The sequence below is a fragment of the Tachypleus tridentatus genome, chromosome 13 (assembly GCF_004210375.1).
Source record: "Tachypleus tridentatus isolate NWPU-2018 chromosome 13, ASM421037v1, whole genome shotgun sequence".
NCBI classification, from domain to species: Eukaryota; Metazoa; Arthropoda; class Merostomata; order Xiphosura; family Limulidae; genus Tachypleus; species Tachypleus tridentatus.
This window is the reverse complement of record NC_134837.1, coordinates 199,411,377-199,433,112: the sequence shown is the minus strand read 5'-3', so window position 1 is coordinate 199,433,112 and position 21,736 is coordinate 199,411,377. Positions and strand designations below refer to the sequence as shown.

At 34.7% G+C, this 21,736-nt stretch overlaps 1 protein-coding gene across 1 annotated transcript in view; it reads left to right on the top strand.

Moving 5' to 3' along the window:
- LOC143236431 (uncharacterized) overlaps positions 1-21,736 on the top strand; it is a 50,985-nt gene that overhangs the window by 9,254 nt on the left and 19,995 nt on the right. The window contains exons 5-17 of the mRNA XM_076474692.1: positions 178-1,519; positions 2,865-2,930; positions 3,625-3,741; positions 5,186-5,306; positions 6,124-6,212; positions 7,526-7,590; positions 11,323-11,492; positions 11,874-11,967; positions 13,804-14,062; positions 14,486-14,593; positions 16,656-16,814; positions 17,937-18,023; positions 21,054-21,158. Coding sequence (XP_076330807.1) covers positions 178-1,519; positions 2,865-2,930; positions 3,625-3,741; positions 5,186-5,306; positions 6,124-6,212; positions 7,526-7,590; positions 11,323-11,492; positions 11,874-11,967; positions 13,804-14,062; positions 14,486-14,593; positions 16,656-16,814; positions 17,937-18,023; positions 21,054-21,158 — 2,782 coding nt within the window. The remainder of the gene's footprint in view (positions 1-177; positions 1,520-2,864; positions 2,931-3,624; positions 3,742-5,185; positions 5,307-6,123; positions 6,213-7,525; positions 7,591-11,322; positions 11,493-11,873; positions 11,968-13,803; positions 14,063-14,485; positions 14,594-16,655; positions 16,815-17,936; positions 18,024-21,053; positions 21,159-21,736) is intronic.

Below are 21,736 nucleotides of genomic sequence, written 5' to 3'. Positions count from 1 at the left end.
CGTAAGTAAATCTTTTCTCACTTACCACAGTCACACTTCGATAAAGCTGAATGTTTGTATAGATTATTATGAAGTTTTTCGTGTAATAATTACAACACATTATGATGATGTGTACGCTTGTTGTATTCTAATTGAAATTAATGTTGTTGTTCTTTAAATGGTTACTTGTTTTTTTAGACTCAAAAAATGAGACATCTCGGAAGAGAAAGGTCAGTTACAGTTCCAGAACTATCGCTGGACCTGGAAGGGACGATTGGATTAGATGGTGGCCCTTCGAAGGGCCTACAGAAGAGGGGGAGTGGTAGTTTTGCAGAGGAACCAGAAAGGAGCTTCAGTTTGGATGACCGTGAACCTCCTGACCAGAGACGAGAGAAGAACCATGTTCACAAGCCGAGAGGCTGTCTAGACTTTAGACGTCCAGTCGATAGACAGACATCGACTGAATGTTCTAGAGACTCCGTGAAAGTACGAGGGGACAAGAGAAGTGGACCCAGAGACTTCTTTCCGGAGAGGACGGTCATCAGTTGCTCTGGAGACGGCCATCTGTCTCTGGACAGAAAAAGTTCATTTGAAGATGGAAGAGATCCAAAAGATAGCCTATCCTTACATGGACCGTACACCGGTCATCAACACCAGAAAGACCTTCTTCAACAGCATCAGTTTTCAAATTCTGATAGTTCCGTGGATGAATTCTATCACGAGGAAGCTGAGGACAGACGAAGGGCAAACAGGATTAGAAAACGGTCACGTATACAACGTCAGAAGTTCTACGTGGAAGAACCGGATTCCGATTCTACTTTGTCCAGACCAGAACCCCTGACTGGTGGTGACGCGTCTCCCAGAACATTTGATGGGTCAGTGAAAACGTTTGACAAGTGGAGATGGCAGGCAACTCCTCAGACTGCCGACAAAGCTTCACCTGCTGCCACCTCTAGACAACACAGCTCGGACAGTTCTGACTTTGGTGATGTCAGTGGAGAAATTTCACCTCTTAGCGATCGTAGTGGACGGAGTGAACGCTATGACCGCTGTTATGTTAGTGAACGACTTGGAGTGATATCACATATAAAAGTCCAGAAATCCAGAATCCGTACTACAGTTTTCAATAAGGATCCTTCAGGAAATCTGAATAGTTCACCTTCTCCAGACGAGCACGAGATAGGTCACTCGCAGACTGATAAATCTTTCTCTCTAGAGGACCAAGAAGTCTTTAGTTACTCCACTATGGCCATGAGAAGAAGCATACCAAGTGTGTTGGTGGACACGGTCGCCGACGTCGGTCCATCAACCCGCCTTTATCCACCAAACGAAGAGACCCACAGACGTCACAGCACGGGCAGAGCTTTACCCCGTGTGCCCGTACCCGAAAACCAGCTCGGAGTTCAGCCAGTGGAAAAATACAGCACCCACTCGCTGGACCTTCCACGTGACGAGACGCGTAAACCCGAGCGTCGAGCTTCGGCACCCGAGAGAGAAAATATTAAAATTGTGGTTGATGAAGTTGGTGACACCCATAAAAGTAAGTAATTTAAGTGAAATAAAGCACTTACTAAAACATTTACCAATTACTTTATCCAGACATTAAAACTAAGACCAGGTAGGATTGAGCTACCTTAATTAGTTGAGTTTCTGCTTTCATATTAATGACGTGGGAGAAGTCAATTGGCTCGTACAACTCACAAACTGAGGGGTAGTCAGGTTAACCATTAAGACAAGGATACAGTGACTAGTATTAAAACTACCTGTTTTGTTTTATTTTCTTCACTAAATTAGAATAATTCGCTGAAGACTTAACACTGAAGAACTATGTATTGTCACTTTTCTTTAATTAACGTTTAGCTTATAAAATTCTGGATGGTTTTTCTTTAAAAGTTATCTTAAAACTAGCCTTTGAAATTGACGTAACAGAGAAGTAATGCCTTTTATAAAAGTAAGTGTATTTTTGTCGTTTAGCTAAACGTGTAAGGAATAGATAAAATATAATGTTATAGCGCTAAAAACTGAGTTTCGATACCTGTGATAGGCTTAGCAGAGGTGGCTCATCGTACTTAGCAATAAATAACAATGAAATAAGGGTTAGTAGAACTACTGGTAACACACTGTAAATGAGGTCTTACCACAGTATAATGATCCCCAGAAAATAATAAAGTTTTATGGGCTTAGCTTAAATCTGGGCCTTGATTCCCATGGAAAACAGAAAGCAAACAACATATTAGGTAACTTTACGCCAAAAGATAAGCTTTAAAATAACAATACGTGATAAAATACGGTGTATTACAGTAATTTTTACAGCGAGTTAGTGAATTACAGATTTCTACAACAGCGTTTGCTTTAAATGAGGTTACATTACTATTCGGGTGTAAAACTTAACGTGTGTATTAACAGTAAAGGTTCGATTAACAAAATCTGCCTGATGTCTGAAGTTTGAGAGAGACGATTCTGAGATCTCAGATTACTCGATAACTCTGTGTCAGGTGTAATCTGTAAAGTCAGTCCTGAGAAGATTAAGTGTTAGTTAACTTTATGAATAATACGTTTGATACGTGTTGATACCTACACGGCCGGTTATCTCTGATATACGTATATGTTGTATGCGAATGAGATGCAGTTAACAGAAACATAATAAGACTTCTATCACTACCGTGAATTCTGAAAATAATTGCATCTGTTAAAAAGACGTATAAAACACTAAAAGAGTTTCAGACAGACTCGACACAGTAAGTTTGAGGACTGTCACTGCCTGTTGACGAGACTTTTAGAAGGTCGTCTCTGTTTCGTTCAACAAGCACTTACAGTTCTGAAACTAGCGATATGACTCCAAGTACCTGAAGTACACTGACCACAAACGTTTCGTCTGGTTTCAGCACAGCCAAAACCTCAACTGAAGAAAGTCCGTCTTCATCGAGACACGAAGGATGCACGTGCACTAAGTAAGTAATTTTCTATAACTTCCTTACGTCATAATCTGCGAAACACCTGATACTTTTCACCTTTTTCCTTTCATTACCGGGCGTGGCTTGTTGTTGTTAGCGTGTTGGACTGTGAATCCAAGGATCTGTGGTTTACGTCTACTTGTTACAAGCTAAGCCAGCCCGTTGGTGCGTTATAAATATGGTGATCGAATCGCACTATTCGGTTGCAGTTGGCTATGGGTTATCTAAGGTTCTTTCTTCCAGTCAATCAATTATAGACTCCCGGAACAGATGAGTTTTCCAAAACAAACGAACAAACTTTTACTTTTCATGTATTCTTCTATTTCTGTTTCTTTTAGCTGGTTTTATTAATTAATCTTAACTGTTTCATATTCATGTATTTATTATGATATCTGTTAATAATTCAGTAGCCAGTTTTCGTACATAAACCTGTTCATATTCATGTATTTATCATGATATCTGTCAATAATTCATTAGCCAGTTTTCAAACATAAACCTGTTTCATATTCATGTATTTATCATAATATCTGTTAATAATCCAGTAAACTGCTTTAATGCATAAACCTTTCTATTTGATATTCATATTTTTGTTTTTACCTTTGTGTCATACAGTGTTTGTCAACATTCAGCTCTGTATTACGAACTTTAACAACATTCTCTTCTTATCTCTCACCTCCACGTTTTCTCACAGCACGTGGTTTCGGAATGAGAGTGTTAGGAGGAAAGTCCGCTGAAGATGGAAGTTTGTACACTATTATATCATGGGTACGAACTGGAGGTCCAGCCGAGCAGAAGGGAATTCATCAAGGTTAGAACAGCACTGACACTATCTGTGTCCCACTTTCTTATGGTGTTGGCAGTGTCGTAACAGTGTAGAAGTTGCCCACCTAATGACATTGTTAGAACATTTCTTAGTGCCGTAACAGTGTAAACATTGCACAACTAACAGCACTTGGTACTACCTACGTCACAGTGTAAAAAATTCCGTAACTATTAGCATTGTTCACACCCTTGGTAATGCTGTAACAATGTAAACACTGCACACCTAATAACATTGTTCGCACACATTTTAAGTTTATTGCAGTGTAACGAGTTAAAAAATAATAGTTGACTTCGAAGTGCCTTAATTTGAAAAGTGTGTAATCCATTACGATTGTTTTTCTTGTAATGGTTTTCTTACTGTAAAGTATGGAAGCGTATTATACAAATGTAGTCCTAGCCAATAGAGATAAAAATAAAAGTTAAATTTTACAGATTACTCTATACCTAGGTCTTTGTGCAGAAAAATACTGGAATAATAAAATGTCGATATACGAGAAAGAAACTCGTTTAAATACATATTACTTGTTTACATACCACGTGATTAATATATAGTCTGGATAGAGTAATTATGTTGGAATGACCCATTATTACCTTATGACTAAAATTAAAAAGTAATCAAACAGAACCCCTAAAATTTGTACTCACTACAGTTTCAACTGTGTAATGTCAGAACATTCCTTTGTTTTATACCTTTACAGTTTCAAGTGTAATGTTAGAACATTCCTTTGTTTTATACCTTTACAGTTTCAACTGTGTAATGTCAGAACATTCCTTTGTTTTATACCTTTACAGTTTCAACTGTGTAATGTTAGAACATTCCTTTGTTTTATACCTCTACAGTTTCAACTGTGTAATGTTAGAACATTCCTTTGTTTTATACCACTACAGTTTCAACTGTGTAATGTTAGAACATTCCTTTGTTTTATACCTCTACAGTTTCAACTGTGTAATGTTAGAACATTCCTTTGTTTTATACCTCTACAGTTTCAACTGTGTAATGTTAGAACATTCCTTTGTTTTATACCTCTACAGTTTCAACTGTGTAATGCTTAACATTCCTTGCTTTATACCTCTACAGTTTCAACTGTGTAATGTTAGAACATTCCTTTGTTTTATACCTCTACAGTTTCAACTGTGTAATGCTTAACATTCCTTGCTTTATACCTCTACAGTTTCAACTGTGTAATGTTAGAACATTCCTTTGTTTTATACCTTTACAGTTTCAACTGTGTAATGTTAGAACATTCCTTTGTTTTATACCTCTACAGTTTCAACTGTGTAATGCTTAACATTCCTTGCTTTATCTTTCTATAGTTTCAATTGGATTATAACAACAGTTTGTTGACTTACATTTCTACAATTTCTGTTATCTAATACTAGAACATATCATTGTATTATATTTCTTATTATTATAATAACTTCTCACATAGGTGATAAAGTTGTGGAATGGGGAGGAACGTCTTTGATTAATAAGACGTTTGAAGAAGTATCAGCAATCATAGAAAGAACTGGTGATATAGTAGAAGTTGTGGTGGAACAACATGATACCAGGTAGGATTTGTAGTATTCTAAACTTGTGGTTAGAGAAGTGGTGGAACAGTACAACAGAAGGTAGGTGTTTATTATTGTATATCTGTGGTTGGAGTAATGGTTGAACAGTACAACAGAAGGTAGGTGTTTATTATTGTATAGCTGTGTAATGTTAGAACATTCCTTTGTTTTTCCTTTGTTTTATACCTTTACAGTTTCAACTGTGTAATGTTAGAACATTCCTTTGTTTTATACCTTTACAGTTTCAACTGTGTAATGTTAAACATTCCTTTGTTTTATACCTCTACAGTTTCAACTGTGTAATGCTAAACATTCCATTCCTTTGTTTTATACCTTTGTATATTGTATATCTGTGGTTGGAGTAACGGTTGAACAGTACAACAGAAGGTAGGTGTTTATTATTGTATATCTGTGGTTGGAGTAATGGTTGAACAGTACAACAGAAGGTAGGTGTTTATTATTGTATATCTGTGGTTGGAGTAATGGTTGAACAGTACAACAGAAGGTAGGTGTTTATTATTGTATAACTGTGGTTGGAATAACGGTTGAACAGTATAACAGAAGGTAGGTGTTTATTATTGTATATCTGTGGTTGGAGTAACGGTTGAACAGTACAACAGAAGGTAGGTGTTTATTATCATTGAATAACCTTCTTTCCCTTCTCCATTAACTTCCTGTTATAGAAATAAACGTATTTTGTTAGAAATGACATAGAGTTTAATGATTATTTTATTGTTGTCAAAATTACATTTAACCCTCGGTTTATCCGAAATTTAATGGTAAAGTTTGAGGAAGCTGGTTTTATGAAATCCTACAGGACTGGTGAAGACCCACTTTCTTCACACCACCAGAAGGCACCTGTCTCTCCACGAAGAAAACAATGTCCAACACTTTCTCTTTCTCCTGGTATGTCTTTTCCTGTATATATTACTCAGTAATCTATCTTGTGCATGTGTTTAAAACGTTATTACCATATAAGTTAATATTCTGTATAGATATTTATTTGTGTGGGGAGACAGGGTGTGGCTCGAGATTGGCGTAACTGTACTGGGAATCTGTGGTTCGCTACAAGCCAATGCCTTAGAATCATCCTACTACATAGTGAGACCGTGGGCGTAGGAGTTAAATTCTATTATTCAATTTGACAAGAGAAGCCCAAGAGATGGCGGTGGGTGCTGTTACTACCTGCCTTTTTGTAAGAGTTTAATAAACAGCTACAACGTTATATTTGTTCAGTTGTTCGTGTATAATTTTCAAATATTGTTCTTACTTAATTTTCCTCAATATCTAAACCCTTTGGGTCTGTACATATTTACGTAACTATAAATCCTTGGTTTCTAATCCCCAGAATTTATAAACACAGATCAGTTGTGAACATTTCCTTTATATCAGATCAACAGACGTTTAGTCGTACTTTTCACTTAGCGCGTAATATTTAATATTTTTATTAATATTGTATCACATCGCTATAGATGACATTTAGGATACCTTTACCACGGGAAGCCGAGCCACGTTCTTTTCCGAAGTATGGATTAAGACATTTATCCATTTTACACTAAACATTAACAAACATTATGTAACGTGTTGAAGAAAGGATGATATGATAACACTTACACTGAAATTCTAACTTTTTACTGTTCTTGTTTAAAATATTGTTTATATTAGTGGTAGTAATGGCTAATCACATTACGTTTAGATTAGTGGTAGTAATGGTAAGATAAACTAGTTTAGAGTAGTGATAGTAATGGCTAATTACACTACGTTTAAATTAGTGGTTGTAATGGTAAAATAAACTAGTTTAGACTAGTGGTAGTAATGGTAAAATAAACTAGTTTAAATTAGTGGTAGTAATGGCTAATTATATTACGTTTAGATTAGCGGTATTAACAGCTGATTACACTGCGTAATAATTACTTATTACAGTACACACTCTTTACTAATATCGTTCTATTCAGAAAAATTGTTGAATGTACATTGTTGTAGTGTTGAGGTCTGATTTTTTTGTAGCCTCAACTTTAAAAACAGTTACCAATTTTAACACTTTTTTTAATGTTAATGCATAACTCGTAGACTAGTGACCAAGTTTAACACTTTGCTGTATGTTAATGTATGACTTATGGACTAGTGGCCAAGTTTAATACTTTATTGAATGTTAATGTGTAACTTGTACACTAGTGACCAAGTTTAACACTTTCTTCAGTGTTAATGTATACTTGTAGACGCAACCAGTGACGTTGAAATACAACCTATTTCTCCAACCCGTCGGAAGCTTCCCAAAACACCGGTAAGTGACAGTAACCGCAATCTAACAACAGCACCTAAAGGTGTTGTTGGCACACGTAGTAGTGTAATTGTGTAAAAGTTGTACACCTAATAGCATTAGTGGAACATTTACTAGTATCGTAACAATAAACAGCGTTAAACAATATGTTTTGTTGGTTTAGAAGTTTTCACATAAATTTCTTTTTTATCATATTCATTATATACGTATAATAAAAGCACGAAGTTCTAGATATATATCTGGTGGTGGTATGAAGAATTTATATTCGACAAAACTTCAAATACAGTTCATCAATTAACAACAAATTACAGTGAGATATTTTATTATTTCTAGTTTTGAAACGTAAATGTAATATTTACGACTTTACAATAAAGAAAAAAATACCGAAATTATTTTCAGCCAGTTCTCTGTAGTTACTCTTAGATAAAACGAACGTGTCTTGAGTTTTTCACGTGCATATAAATTGATAACACTTGTCTGAAAATACGTTAGGTGTTAATCTTGTTGCAGCTAAATTGATAACACTTGTCTGAAAATACGTTAGGTGTTAATCTTGTTGCAGCTCTGAAGCGTGTCTTGTTTCATCTGGTTTCTCAACTTATTTAACATCCTGTTCGTGCCACTAAAGGAACACTCATCTTCAGCAGAAGAAAACGGCGCCACCATCAGACATTAAGTTATTTTTTTAAGGTCTTGTAACCAATGGTTACTTTCCACAAGTTTTTCATTTTGGTCTTTTTGTTCCCTTGTAATGTCTCAAGTTAACCAAAATGGCGTCAGAACAACGTTTCGATCTTCTTACGTCATCTTCAGGTTACCAAAGAAAGTTTCCAACTGACCGTTGCTGGGTTGGTGTCTTGGGAACGAGAGTGTGAACGGATACGAGATTGTAGGGGGAATTGCATTTGGATGTTGGGTAAATGCTATTAATTAAAGTATGTTCTTTTATATTGGTTTAATTTTGTTTCGAGTTCTTGTATAAGTCGATTGGGTTTCTAGTCATCATGAAGATGCATCCTCTCATCACACCATCATATGTTAAATCGCACACTGACTGGGCCATTTGGAAGGAATCACATATGATAGTGACGGAGACCTCTTGGTTTTTGAAGGTATGAACTTCTGGCTTTTCTGAAAAACTGACCACAACCACAAGCCTTCGTTTTGAGATCCACAACAACTATAGTAATAGAGTTTAATTTACTTAAGTATGGTACTGTCTTTGATGGCAATCTGACTGGGATAACAAATAAATAGAATTTCTCCATTTTCTGCAAGACAATTCCTGCTTACAACACTGAATCTGACCCATGTTTGTGTGGATGCTCATAGACCATCAAACTTGAACACTGACAAACTTAGAGGACATGAACACATCTGTAAATACTAAGTCAGCACTTCGATAATTCTGGAATTTTAGTTCAGGTTCTTTGAATAACCTCTGACCCTCGTGTAACACTTATGGTACAGTGAATATGTCTCTTGGTTTTATTTCTGGCATTCGTTAATACTACAATGCATATAAGGAATGCCCTTTTCTAGTCTCTCTGAAAGTTATTTACACACCAGTTATTATCCTGAAAAATTGGCAACAGCGTCGAAAGTGCGAAAACTTATTTCACTGTAATTCAGGTTCCTTTTCATCATCACTCTTTCAAGCAAACTCGTAATGATTGTTGAATCAGATCTTATTAAACCAGTAATGTCCAAGAAAGTTTAGATGACTTCAATCAGTCGTAAAGTAGATCAGAGTTGACAACTGATATATGACGATTCGTCCACCATTATAGAGTAATATTTGTTACTGAATTCCGAGTCGTCAAAAATACATAAACCTTGATAATGTAGTTCGCCATATCACAAGCTGTAACTTTTCTTGCACATGTCGTACGGTCTCTCTGTGATTTTCCTCTTGTTGCTCCAGAGTCGTCTTGTGGCATAAGACGATGAGAAACCAAACGTTTGTACTTCGTGGTTTGTGAAATTTTATTTGTTTTTCCTTTTCTGTTATGACTACATTACCGTCGTCTGTTGAACAAGTAAAGTATGAAAGGGTCTTTTAACACCTTTTCCTCAAAACTTATGCATTGCTTGAGTATGAACATGTTTCTTGGTGTTCCCAGTTCCGTTTCTAAAATTGTTCAACGGAGGTGTTATGGAAACACCATCTGTTTTTCTAAGTAGTGCATATAAACCATTTTTGAAACATTCTCACCAATACTTACAAATCGCCCCTCCAGGAGATGACATATCAAAAACATATTACACTTCCCATTTCTCTGGTATTTAACCGAAGACAGTAGAGTGGGTGAGGAAGTTGCTTACCAGGGGTTGACGAATCAACATCACTGGTTCCCAGACTCGACTGCTAAACTTCTGTTTGAGTCAGACTCAGTATCAATAATTCTGCTCGTTACCTTTAATTTACGTTTCATTGTAACAAACTGTAGAATATACTTCACTACAGAAAAGTTCAAATCACATAGTTTAACAACTTTGCCAGACAAATAGTTTCCACACGGGCTTATAGAGCATGAACCACTTTTCTAGAAATGTCCACATGTCTAATAGTGCCAATACACTTCTAGAAATTTTAAGAATGTTCAGTAATAAGTATATGTTTAACTTGTACGGTTGAAATCTAATTATCCACTCTTTGATACACATTGGCCAGCTGTTAAGGTGAAACACACCTTTCTTCTAGAAGTCACCAGAATGTTTTGTTACTTCGTGTGTGTAATCGTTAGGTCTACGAATTAGATAAAATTACAGTAAATGTTGACTCACTTGTGACGACTTTCACTTGGTTGTTAAAATCTCTTTCTGTAAAACAACAACAAACACAAACACTTTTGTAAATAGAAAATAGTTTAATTATTTCAGGGGGCGATTTTAGCACAAGAGAATTACCCCCTGCACACCCCTTAAATTCAACACCAGTTCCTAGTTTTCTTGGAACAATAGAATGTGGAGTACTAAGTGGACTTCACTGAGAAATTTGGCCATGTAATTACTATGTTCGTACAGTGAATCCGAGAATTAATGGCTCGTGTCCCACTGCCGCAAACTTCCTCCTACAATTTGATGCAGTGAGTGTGCCATGGAATTGTCACGGTCAAATCCCAATATTCAATTAGGCAAAATGACGCCATTAAGTTGTCCGTGGGTGATGGTGATTAGTTGTCTTCTCTGTAGTCGGTAAGTTAAAAAATATGGACCTCTACACAGCATCAAATGTAACCACGAGAGAAAACTTTAAACAAACTAAATAAAACATTTATTATTTGAAACTTAATTTGCACAAGTATAGAATATTTCACCTGAGTATAACTTTTGTGGTCAAATAAATATATGTGATGTTTTCGAGGATATGGGTGGGCTGATATTTTCTTATAGCAAAGCCACATCGGGCTATCTGCTGTGTCCACCAAGGGGAATCGTACCCCTGATTTCAGCGGGTAACTTTCAAGAATATTAATACAAGTTTAATAAACATTAGTCTTTAAATTTCTGTGTTTTTGTTTCTAGTTTTGTTCTATTAGTTTCTCTAACAATTTAAAGTATTTGTACTTTCTAAAAACATAGGTCCCTACGGGAAAGTCCAACCTCCTAACCGATAAATTTGATGAGTAAACCACTGAATTTTGTTTCATTTCAAACGCTGCAACTATAAAGTAATAAAACGTAAGTTGAATGTACTGTTTATTAGGTTTTATGCTCTTCTTGTATTTCTAGGATCAGCCATCTCAGACAAGTTTTATAGGGGATATTGGAATTCAGATATGGTTTGATCATAGTCAAAATAATTTGGTCATCACTCTGTTCTCCGCCAGGGGGCTCCGCCGCAGGACATCTTTTGGAACTCCACCTTGTGCCTTTGCAAAATTGAGATTGCTTCCTCATTCGTATGTTTGTTTCCTAGATTAAACAAGAATGCATAAAAACTGAAAAAAAATATTACAAAAAAGCAAAAACTTACTTTATGACACAAAGTGAATGTTATTCTTTTCTGTTAAATTTTAATGTTTACTAGTAGAAAGTTCGGAAGACAAATGGTATCTTGACACAGAATAAACGACTTTTCTTAAATGTATCTGTTGTTGATAGGGCCACTTATCATATATATTTTAACTATAATAACAAATTTATTCTGTAGCTCTACGGAGTTTTAAATGCCGAATAAAATTCAACTCATTTAGCCCATTTTAAATGTTTAGTGTTAGTATTTCTTTTCTTCTTCTTTTTTTTTTTTTGAGTAATATCCGAGTTCCTTATTCGTCCACCAGGGGATTCGGTGTGCGAGAGACACAGACAGCAGATCCGAGTACAAACCCGGAATGGAACAAGACCTTTATTTTCCCCTCAATACCTGCTGATAAGGTAATAACTTTGAATAAACAGCTTTCAAGTTTAACTTGAGCCATTAAAAACGTTTTCTTCAATCAGTCGTGTAAACTTTGCGCAGGTATATATGAGATGTTGCTTGTGTCGAAAACTGTAATTCCCTTATCATTAATTGTAAACAAAATGACGCGAGAACGGAGTGATTAATTTTACATAACTTTATTGTTATTGAAGGTTAAAGTTCAAATAAGTGTGTTTAACATGGTTACTTACATTTATTTATTTAAAATTGATATATGAAAATTGTGTGAACTACGAATTTTAATTATTAAAAAAAAAACGTTACCACCAATTGGTCTTGGTCGTAATCTTACAATAGTTGCAGAATGAGTCAGTATTTCCCATGTAATGCCAATGAAGGTTAAAGTTGTTACTAAACTGTTAATAAAAACACTGGAGTGTAACAAGTCTTGTTCTCTTAAACATAAAATAGAAACTAAATATCTATACGTTGTGTACAGCCGGTACAAATCAAGGGACGTTATGTATAGACAGTACCAATAAAGAGAAGTTATGTACAGCCAGCATTAATTAAGGGACGTTATGTATAGACAGCACGAATAAAGGGAAGTTATGTACAGCCAGCATGAATTAAAGAGCGTTATATATAGACAGCACGAATAAAGGGAAGTTATGTATAGCCAGCATGAATTAAGGGGCGTTATGTATAGACAGTACGAATAAAGGGAAGTTATGTACAGTCATTGTGAATTAAAGGACGCTGTGTACAGTCAAAATTAACTATGATATGTTCTGAAAAGGAAGCTTCAACTAAGGCGTGTTGTGTTTGGTCAAGTGCGTGGTGATGAAAAATTACGAAATTCGTTTTATTCTCTCATCATTACGAACACTAACGTTGCTGTAGTAAAAGGATTTCAATTTGACTTGCACGTGATCTTCACAGTCTTTACAAGGGAAGGGATCGTCTCACATCTTTCGTATTTATTTTTAATTTTGACACCTCACTCACACTTAGATTTCTCGAAATGGAGAAAAGAAAATCGTACGTTAGACATGAAATTGTTAAAGACAGAGAAAGAAGATAAAACATAGTTAGTTATCACAGATCAAGACGTTCTTTTGATGGCCATTAATTGACAACACTCTAGTGCCTCATGTAATGTTTTTTTCTATTTTTAAGGTCCTTAGTGTCAATCATTTATTTATTCCTGTATTCGCTATAGCCGTTTCAAAAAGTTGAAGTGATATAACATTTATCCATGTGCGCACGATTTTTACTATAAATGTTTTTCCTAACATAATATACGTAGTGCTCCCTCGCGGATGTAAATAATTTATCTCTACAGTTTAAATGAAACACCGTTTCAGTTACAACCACAACAAAATTGTTTGTTCCACCGTCATTTGATGGTATGTGGAACATGAAAATAATTAATTAATAATGTTATATGAAGCATTTTTCTGTGCGCAAAATGAACGACAGGCGGACATGTTAATTTGATTTGATTTTTTTTTTTACTGAATATAGGCACAGTTTTTCAACCACATTATTTGAATATAAAATGTTTGAAATTTAAGGCTAACTTCCACATATTTGACTAGATGTCATAAACTGTATTTAAAATCTATTTTGTTTTACGTTAATGAGTCTCAAATACCAGAACTTTAAACTGAATTTCTATATTTTATTGAATTCAACTTATTAAGGTTATTTCAGGTGTTTTTTTATTTGCTTATTTTAGATTTTAAGTTATACAAAAGGACCGATCTATGTATCTTTGGAACACAGATAAACCGTGTCTAATGGTATTTCTTTTCATATTTTGTAAAATAACTTTGTTTTATTATAAGTTATTGGAAAAATCCCTGGAGATCACAGTTTGGGATCAGAGCCCCACAGGACAAAAGATTCTTCTGGGAGGAACTGAAATTCCTCTCCGTAAGAAAGATTTCTTAGACTGTCTAGAGTGGCACCCATTGACTAGTAACCAACTACCGCCATCAACGTCTTCATCAACCCAGAAAGCGACACCTAGTGGTGTTTCTGGCTACGAAGTGACAGTGCGTAAACCCGTTAAGCAATCAACTGATGTTATTCACTCATTCTCAGGTAAAACTTGAGTTTTCAGCAAATTTTAGAACCTTAATATGATTACTTTGTTCTTACCCTACTGATGAAACAATATCTCTATACGCCCTCAACTCATCGTCCTTTGTATTTAACTTGATTTAAAAACTGAAAGAGAGATCTATTATTAACTATAATTATGGTTTCTTTAGGTTTATAAGGCAACTCCTAGTGGGTGTATTGACACACTATTATTACATGCAGTTCCTTTATCTATAGAGATTCATCCCTAAATTTCTATGGTTGGATATCATGGTTTTGCCACCTTAATTCTTCTGTTTCAAGCCCATGTTGCAATTTTTAAACAGATGTTTGTAAAGTTAACTATCTTAAGGTATATAAACGCTTCAGTTATCAGATATCATGATGGCACAGATTTAAAACAAACAACTTTTGTTTTAACAGAGGACAGAGTAAATCATCAAGACGGTGATGGTTTGAGTGATGAAATAATCAAAAGTTCATCAGTGGATCTTACCTATGAGTACCATCATGTACCAACTGACCTTAAATGTGAGTACCATCATGTACCAACTGACCCTACCTGACAGTACCATCATGTACCAACTGACCTTACCTGTGAGTACCACCATGTACCTTTGGGATCGAAACATCCACTGCATGTTTGCCGTGCGGGTGACCCGTGAAGGGGAGGAGAGGATCCTGGTGGTTGAGGGATCCAACCCTAACACACCACTTTGGCCTTGAATTTCTGTAGACGGGCGGTCTTCAGGTGGCCCCTCAAGATCAGTGGGCTAGTCCATTTTGGCCAGGGTCAACTGAGTGTCAGCGTAGGACGTTCTCAACTAGTGTGGTGGACATTATGTCTGATACTGGTGTTCGTGTATAGTGCTCACAAAACCCTGGCGTCGCTGCAATGATCTTATATGGCATTATAGTGCGTCCATTCGTAGATCTCCATGTTTGGTTGTAGCATACAGAGTTCTCTCTACGGTTTCTGTGTTCACTGCTGCATGTTATGCCATTTCTCTTGCCCTGAATCATATTGAAACTATGAAATATACGAATTGTACGATCTATACTGATTCACTCAGCTGTCTATTGACCCTGACATCATTCCATATTAGTTGCCATTCTATTCTTACTAATATCCAAAACAAACTGGCCCATCTCTCTCCAGTTTTTTTTTTTTTTTTTTTTTGGATACCAAGTCATGTTGGTATTCGTGGAAATGAGCTAGCTGACAGAGCGGCAAAGTCCATCTGCTCTGGCTTTATCACCACCGTACCTGTTCCATACATGGACTATTGTCCAGTTATCAAAACCCGACTGTACACTAGTTGGCAGTCGACCTTTTTCAAATCAAGCCTTCTTTAGTTCTTTGGCCATCTTGTTTCTGTAAAGATTGAAGGGAGAAAGTTGTTTTAGCTACGCTATGCATTGGTCACAGTTTTTTAACTCACCACTTCCTTTTATCTGGTAGTGATGCACCAATGTGTGGTCTGTGTGGCACTCAGATCACAACCGTACATATTTTATTATCATGCCGTCGTTACAAATAAGAATGATGACGCCATTTTAAACATAATTTTAAAATAGGTTTGCCCTTGGCATTAACCAATGTCATAGGAGATACTGGCTGCCTCGCTCATGTTTTTACATTTTTAAGAGCCATTGTTTTTTTTAACTTAATTTAAGATTTTTATTGGACTATATACTGTTTTAACATGATTTCTTTTACACATTTTAATTGTTATTTTGACCTTAACCCAGGACTGGAAAAGCCAACTTCAGGTGACTGACAGCAAGTTTGAACTTAATGCTTCATTCTTCCTGACATTTCTTAATTTTACATATTTTATGTATTTTTACCTTACTTTCCATACACTATTATAGTTTACTACATCTTGTTTGGCACAGATAGTCTAGTAGCTTTGTGTCAATAAACATAAAATACCTACCTTCATGTACCAACTGGCCTTACCTGAGAGTACCATCATGTTTATCCAATATATCTGGATACAGGAACAACCGACTTTATCTGACAATACCATTGTGTTTACCCAATGTATCTGTATACAGGAACAACCGACTTTACCCGTGAGAACCATCATGTTTATCCATTTGTTTTAATATGTAAACTTCAAAATATTTACGTTAAGATTCCAAACCGCTAATTTACTTTCAGTATAACTTTGGTGTGTCATATAACTTAGCTATAAAACATAAAACATATTTCAATTAATTTATTAAAACTTTAGTAGGTGGTGTTACAAGACTAGAACTTAGGTATATATTAGAAGTATCAGGTTCTCTACCCCTAAAGTGGGTTTCTAAAATCGAACTATTTTAAGTTTATATCATTACGATGATCATGTGGAATATTAATGAACATAATGTCTTTAATTTGAATCTAAAATAGCCATTTGTATTTTTGTAAGAACGTTTACTGAGACATTGTATCTCTTTCTCTAAACAGTAGGAAGAATAATTTCTGTTTAATTTAAGATAAATGTTGAGATTGGTTCTCTGAAGGTTTTAATTTTTAGAAAAATGAACGTAATATCAAACACATTAGAATTTGTTAAAAATATTTATCTCTTTATATTCTAAGTTCTTCATCCTGAAGATGCGTGGGACAGAATACAACAAACCCCAACAGATGGCGCAAGTGAGCACATTTCTGCCAGTCCTGGTGAATCCAGGTCCTCTCGATCAACGCCACCTAGTAGGAAAAATTCAGTGCAATTAAGATCACAAGATAGTCTTCCAGGTAAATAATGATTACAATCAACTCTTAGGCTATTAATGAAGGAAATGTTAAAATAAGGTTAGCAAACATACAGTATAGTAAATAATAAGGCAGTGTGTTTACGATATTATCAATACACTGTACGGTTTGCCACATGATAGTCTGTCAACGAGATTAACAATACACTGTACGATTTGTCACATAATAGTCTGTCAACGAGATTAACAATAAATTGTACGGTTTGTCACATAATAGTCTGTCAACGAGATTAACAGTACAAGGTACAGTCTTCTTTAAACCTGTTTATATCAGTGAGACTAACAGTGAACAGTACACTTTGTATTAAAGTAGTGTGTCAAGGATGTTAGCGTAATGTGTCTTGTAACTGTGATAATATTTCTGTACTCTTACTGTTTTCTTATGTATATCTATATGATACACAACTGTTACTGATCTCTTTAAACAACTATTGTTTGTATACTTACACAGATATATTCAAACAACTATTGTTTGTATACTTACACAGATATATTTAAACAACTATTGTTATTTGTTTTCTTACGCAGATCTGTTACAATAAGTACTGTTGTTTGTTTTCTTACGCAGATCTGTTTAAACAAGTACTGTTGTTTGTTTTCTTACGCAGATCTGTTTAAACAAGTACTGTTGTTTGTTTTCTTACGCAGATCTGTTTAAACAAGTACTGTTGTTTGTTTTCTTACGCAGATCTGTTTAAACAAGTACTGTTGTTTGTTTTCTTAAGCAGGTCTGTTTGAACAAGTACTGTTTGTTTTCTTACGCAGATCTATTACAATAAGTATTGTTGTTTGTTTACTTACGCAGATCTGTTTAAACAAGTACTGTTGTTTGTATTGTTTGCTTTATAACATGAATATATTTAAACAAGTATTGTTTGTTTTATTACACGGATCTATTTAAACAAGTATTGTTTGTTTTATTACACGGATCTATTTAAACAAGTATTGTTTATTACATAGATCTATTTAAACAAGTATTGTTTGTTAACTCATACAGAACTGTTTAAACAAGTGCTGTTTCTTTTATTACGTAGAACTATTTAAACAAGTATTTGTTTTATTTCGTGGATCTGTTTAAACAAATACTGTTTGTTTACTTATACAGATATGTATGCTAAGCCAAAGATGAGTGATCAAGGAAGGAGTGCCAGTTTCCGTATAAACAGGTCCTGCACGTCTGATTCAGAGAAAGGTAGAACCTTGTCCTTTATCCTTTGGGACTACAAACAAACGTTTGATAGTCATGTGAATACGCAAGTCTTTGTTTTATTTTTTCATATCATAATCTCTCATTAGAGGTGATTGGGTATTAAATGTTTTTTTTAACCAAATTAATAAAGTGTTATTTGTAATCTTTCAGTTTTTTAGGAATATTGTTAACAGCCTAGTTCAGATTTAAATGTAAATAAAGATACGTTTAGAAATGAGTAAAAACTGTAAAATCCGTTCATTCATGTCTATCAAGATTCCTTGAACCTACGAGTTTTTCTATCATCATAAAATTACGCAGAGAAATTAAAGTCTGATCGTACAGACCAGTAAAGATTAATTTCTGTGAATATAACTTTCTTCATCCTTCTTGTAGCATTGTTCTAATTGGTCTGATCTACATAAGGACGACGTTTTTCTTCAACCTTATCGTAACACTGTTCTTATTGGTCTGATCTACATACAGACAACGACTTTCTTCAACCTTATTGTGGCATTGTCCTGATTTACGTACAGACAACGACTTTCTTCACAATTATTGTAATATTGTTCTGGTCTACTTACAGGCAACGACTTGCTTCAACCTTATTGTTACATTGTTCTGGTCTACTTAGAGGCAACAACTTACTTTATTCTTATTGTAACATCATTCTGATCTACGTACAGACAATGAGTTTCTTCAACCTTATTGTGACATTGTTTTAATTGTCTGATCTACGTATAGAAACGACTTTCTTCAACCTTATTGTAACATTATTCTGATTTACGTACAGACAACGGCTTTCTTCTACCTTATCGTAATATTGTTCTAGTTGATCTATGTACGTGTAGAAACAGGAAACGTTGCCACATTTTAGAAGTGTGCTTCATTTGTTATATGTGTTGTAAACAAGTGTTGTATGAAGTAACTAAATATAACAACTGTGACATTTTGTATGATTAGTTTGTTCAACAAACTTTAATTTCTTTCTTACTCGTTATCGACTTGTTTCATGCAACTCAGTTATAGCCTTCACCGTTAGAAATATTTATCGATTTGCTTGTGACGTTGCAACATTGAAGTGCACGTGGTTCTCTACGTTTAGGTCCTGGGTGGGCGGCAGATTAAAATTGTGAATAGATTAATTATATTACTTTTCTGTTTAATCCGTGTACAAATTATCGTTAACTGTGAGCTATAAACAGCAGAAGGTTTCTGTATTAAAAGATCACAGAGAACTGCTGAACAGTTTTCAATCTATTTCTTCTCGAGTAGTTTATAATTCAAGAACGCGCGCCGAAGCTAAAACGGTATTAAGTCCGCTGAAGAACGTGTTATAATACAAGATTAGTGTCACAGCATTCAGGAAAACGTTCAGTGTTTTAATGTTGTTTTTACTACATATTTTAACGAAAATCTAAAGCTTAATAAATTGTTGTTGAAATCACTCGCATTTACCTTAATAAACAAAACATTGTTAGAATGTTTCAAACCCATATTACTCAATTAAGAAATATGTTTGATAAAGCTGACAATGATTTTAACTTTAAAGCGTGTTTCGACACCTTCTATGTCGTCCTCAGGAGAGCTTCACAAGAGCTCTGTTTACAGTCCTTATACCTTCTCAAGTAGTGTGTTATTACAAGGCAATAACCTTCTGTCCACTAACACGTATCAATGTAATTACGTGCTGACCCCTAACAAACAAACAATGAAATGGCGTGTTGAGTATAAATACTACCACATTCACATCATGTTTTATCTTTTATTTAAACCAGTATAAATACTACCACATTCACATCATGTTTTATTTAAACCAGTATAAATACTACCATATTCACATCATGTTTTATCTTTTATTTAAACCAGTATAAATACTACCACATTCACATCATGTTTCATCTTTTATTTAAACCAGTATAAATACTACCACATTCACATCATGTTTCATCTTTTATTTAAACCAGTATAAATACTACCAAATTCACATCACGTTTTATCTTTTATTACTTTAAACAGTATAAATACCATCACTCTCACATTGTTTTATTTTTTGCTTAACCAGTATAAATACCACCACATTAACATCGTGTTTTATCTTTTATTTAAACCAGTATAAATACTACCACATTCACATCATGATTTAACTTTTAGTTTAACCAGTAGAAATACTACACCATTCACATTATGTTTTATCTTTCATTTAAACCAGTAGAAATACTACCACATTTACACTGTTTTATCTTTTAGTTTAACCAGTCAGTATAAATACTACCACATTCATATTATGTTTTATATTTTACTCTAACCACTATAAATACTACCACATTCATATTATGTTTTATATTTTACTCTAACCACTATAAATACTACCACATTTATATTATGTTTTATATTTTACTCTAACCAGTATAAATACTACCACATTCATATTATGTTTTATATTTTACTCTAACCAGTATAAATACTACCACATTTATATTATGTTTTATATTTTACTCTAACCAGTATAAATACTACCACATTCATATTATGTTTTATATTTCAGTTTGACTTGAAATATATGTTGAAATGATACTAAGTAATTGACTTGAAATACATGTTAATCTCAGTTTTCTCTTTATTTTTTTCACAAACAGTTGTGTGGCCAAATGATTAGGGGGCACTCAACTCATAATCTGAGGGTCACCAGTTTCAATCCCCATCATACCAAACACATTTGCCCTTTCAGCTGTGGGGGTGTTATTTTGTGAATATCCCATTGTTCATCGGTAAAAGAGAAGCCCAAGAGTTAGCAGTGGATGGTAGAGGCTAGTTGTCTTTCCTCCAGTCTTACATTACTAAATTAGGGATGGCTAGTGCAGATATCCCTGGTGTAGCTTTGTACCAAATTCAAAACAAACAGTTTTCCTTCCTTCCCCTATGTGCTAGTTACATCTGTTGCTATAAATATGCACAGTCAGTGATTTTACAATTTGTTTTTGGAATGGCTTCTTTTACTGATGTCCTTCATTTCCTTTTCTGTTAATTTAGTCGAAAGCAGGACAGAGCAGAAGTCCAAGTGCAAAGCGGGAAGAGCAAGGCTTTCCAGGACTTTGAGTCTGAGGACAAAAAAAGATGATAGGTCTGTGGTGATAGGTAGGAAGTCAGATCGCTGACCATGTCCAGTGTTGTGGACGTCGTCGTTCATTTGTCCAGTGGAGTTACTGCATGTTGGTATTGTTGTCACTGTTAGAAGTTTTCTATGAATTATTTCTTCCTTTCTTCAACTTTGTCTTTTTTTGTCTTTTTCTGTTAAACAGGGAAAAGGAAACTAATTATAGAATTAACTTCTTTAGAAAATAGTTTGTTTGAAATTAGGATACTTTAAGCTTGGAGCATTTTGGTGCATTAAACAACCTGCAGAGTACATCATATGTGAGAGATGTTTTTGAATTACTTTATAAAAACATGCAGTGGTTACAGATAAACCACAGTGGTTCTAACTGGATTCTGTCTCAAAATCCACTTCCCAAAGTATTAAGAATACTATAAAATTTAAAACTTAGAAATATCAGAAACTAGGATAAGAACATAACAGTGCATATGAAAATGAAAAGATCAAAATTTGTTTTATACTTGATAAACATTTCCAGAAATCAAAATGGTTGAACAGTTAATTTAAAACTAACATGCTACACATTTGTCATAGTACAAACACAAACTTTGTTATACAA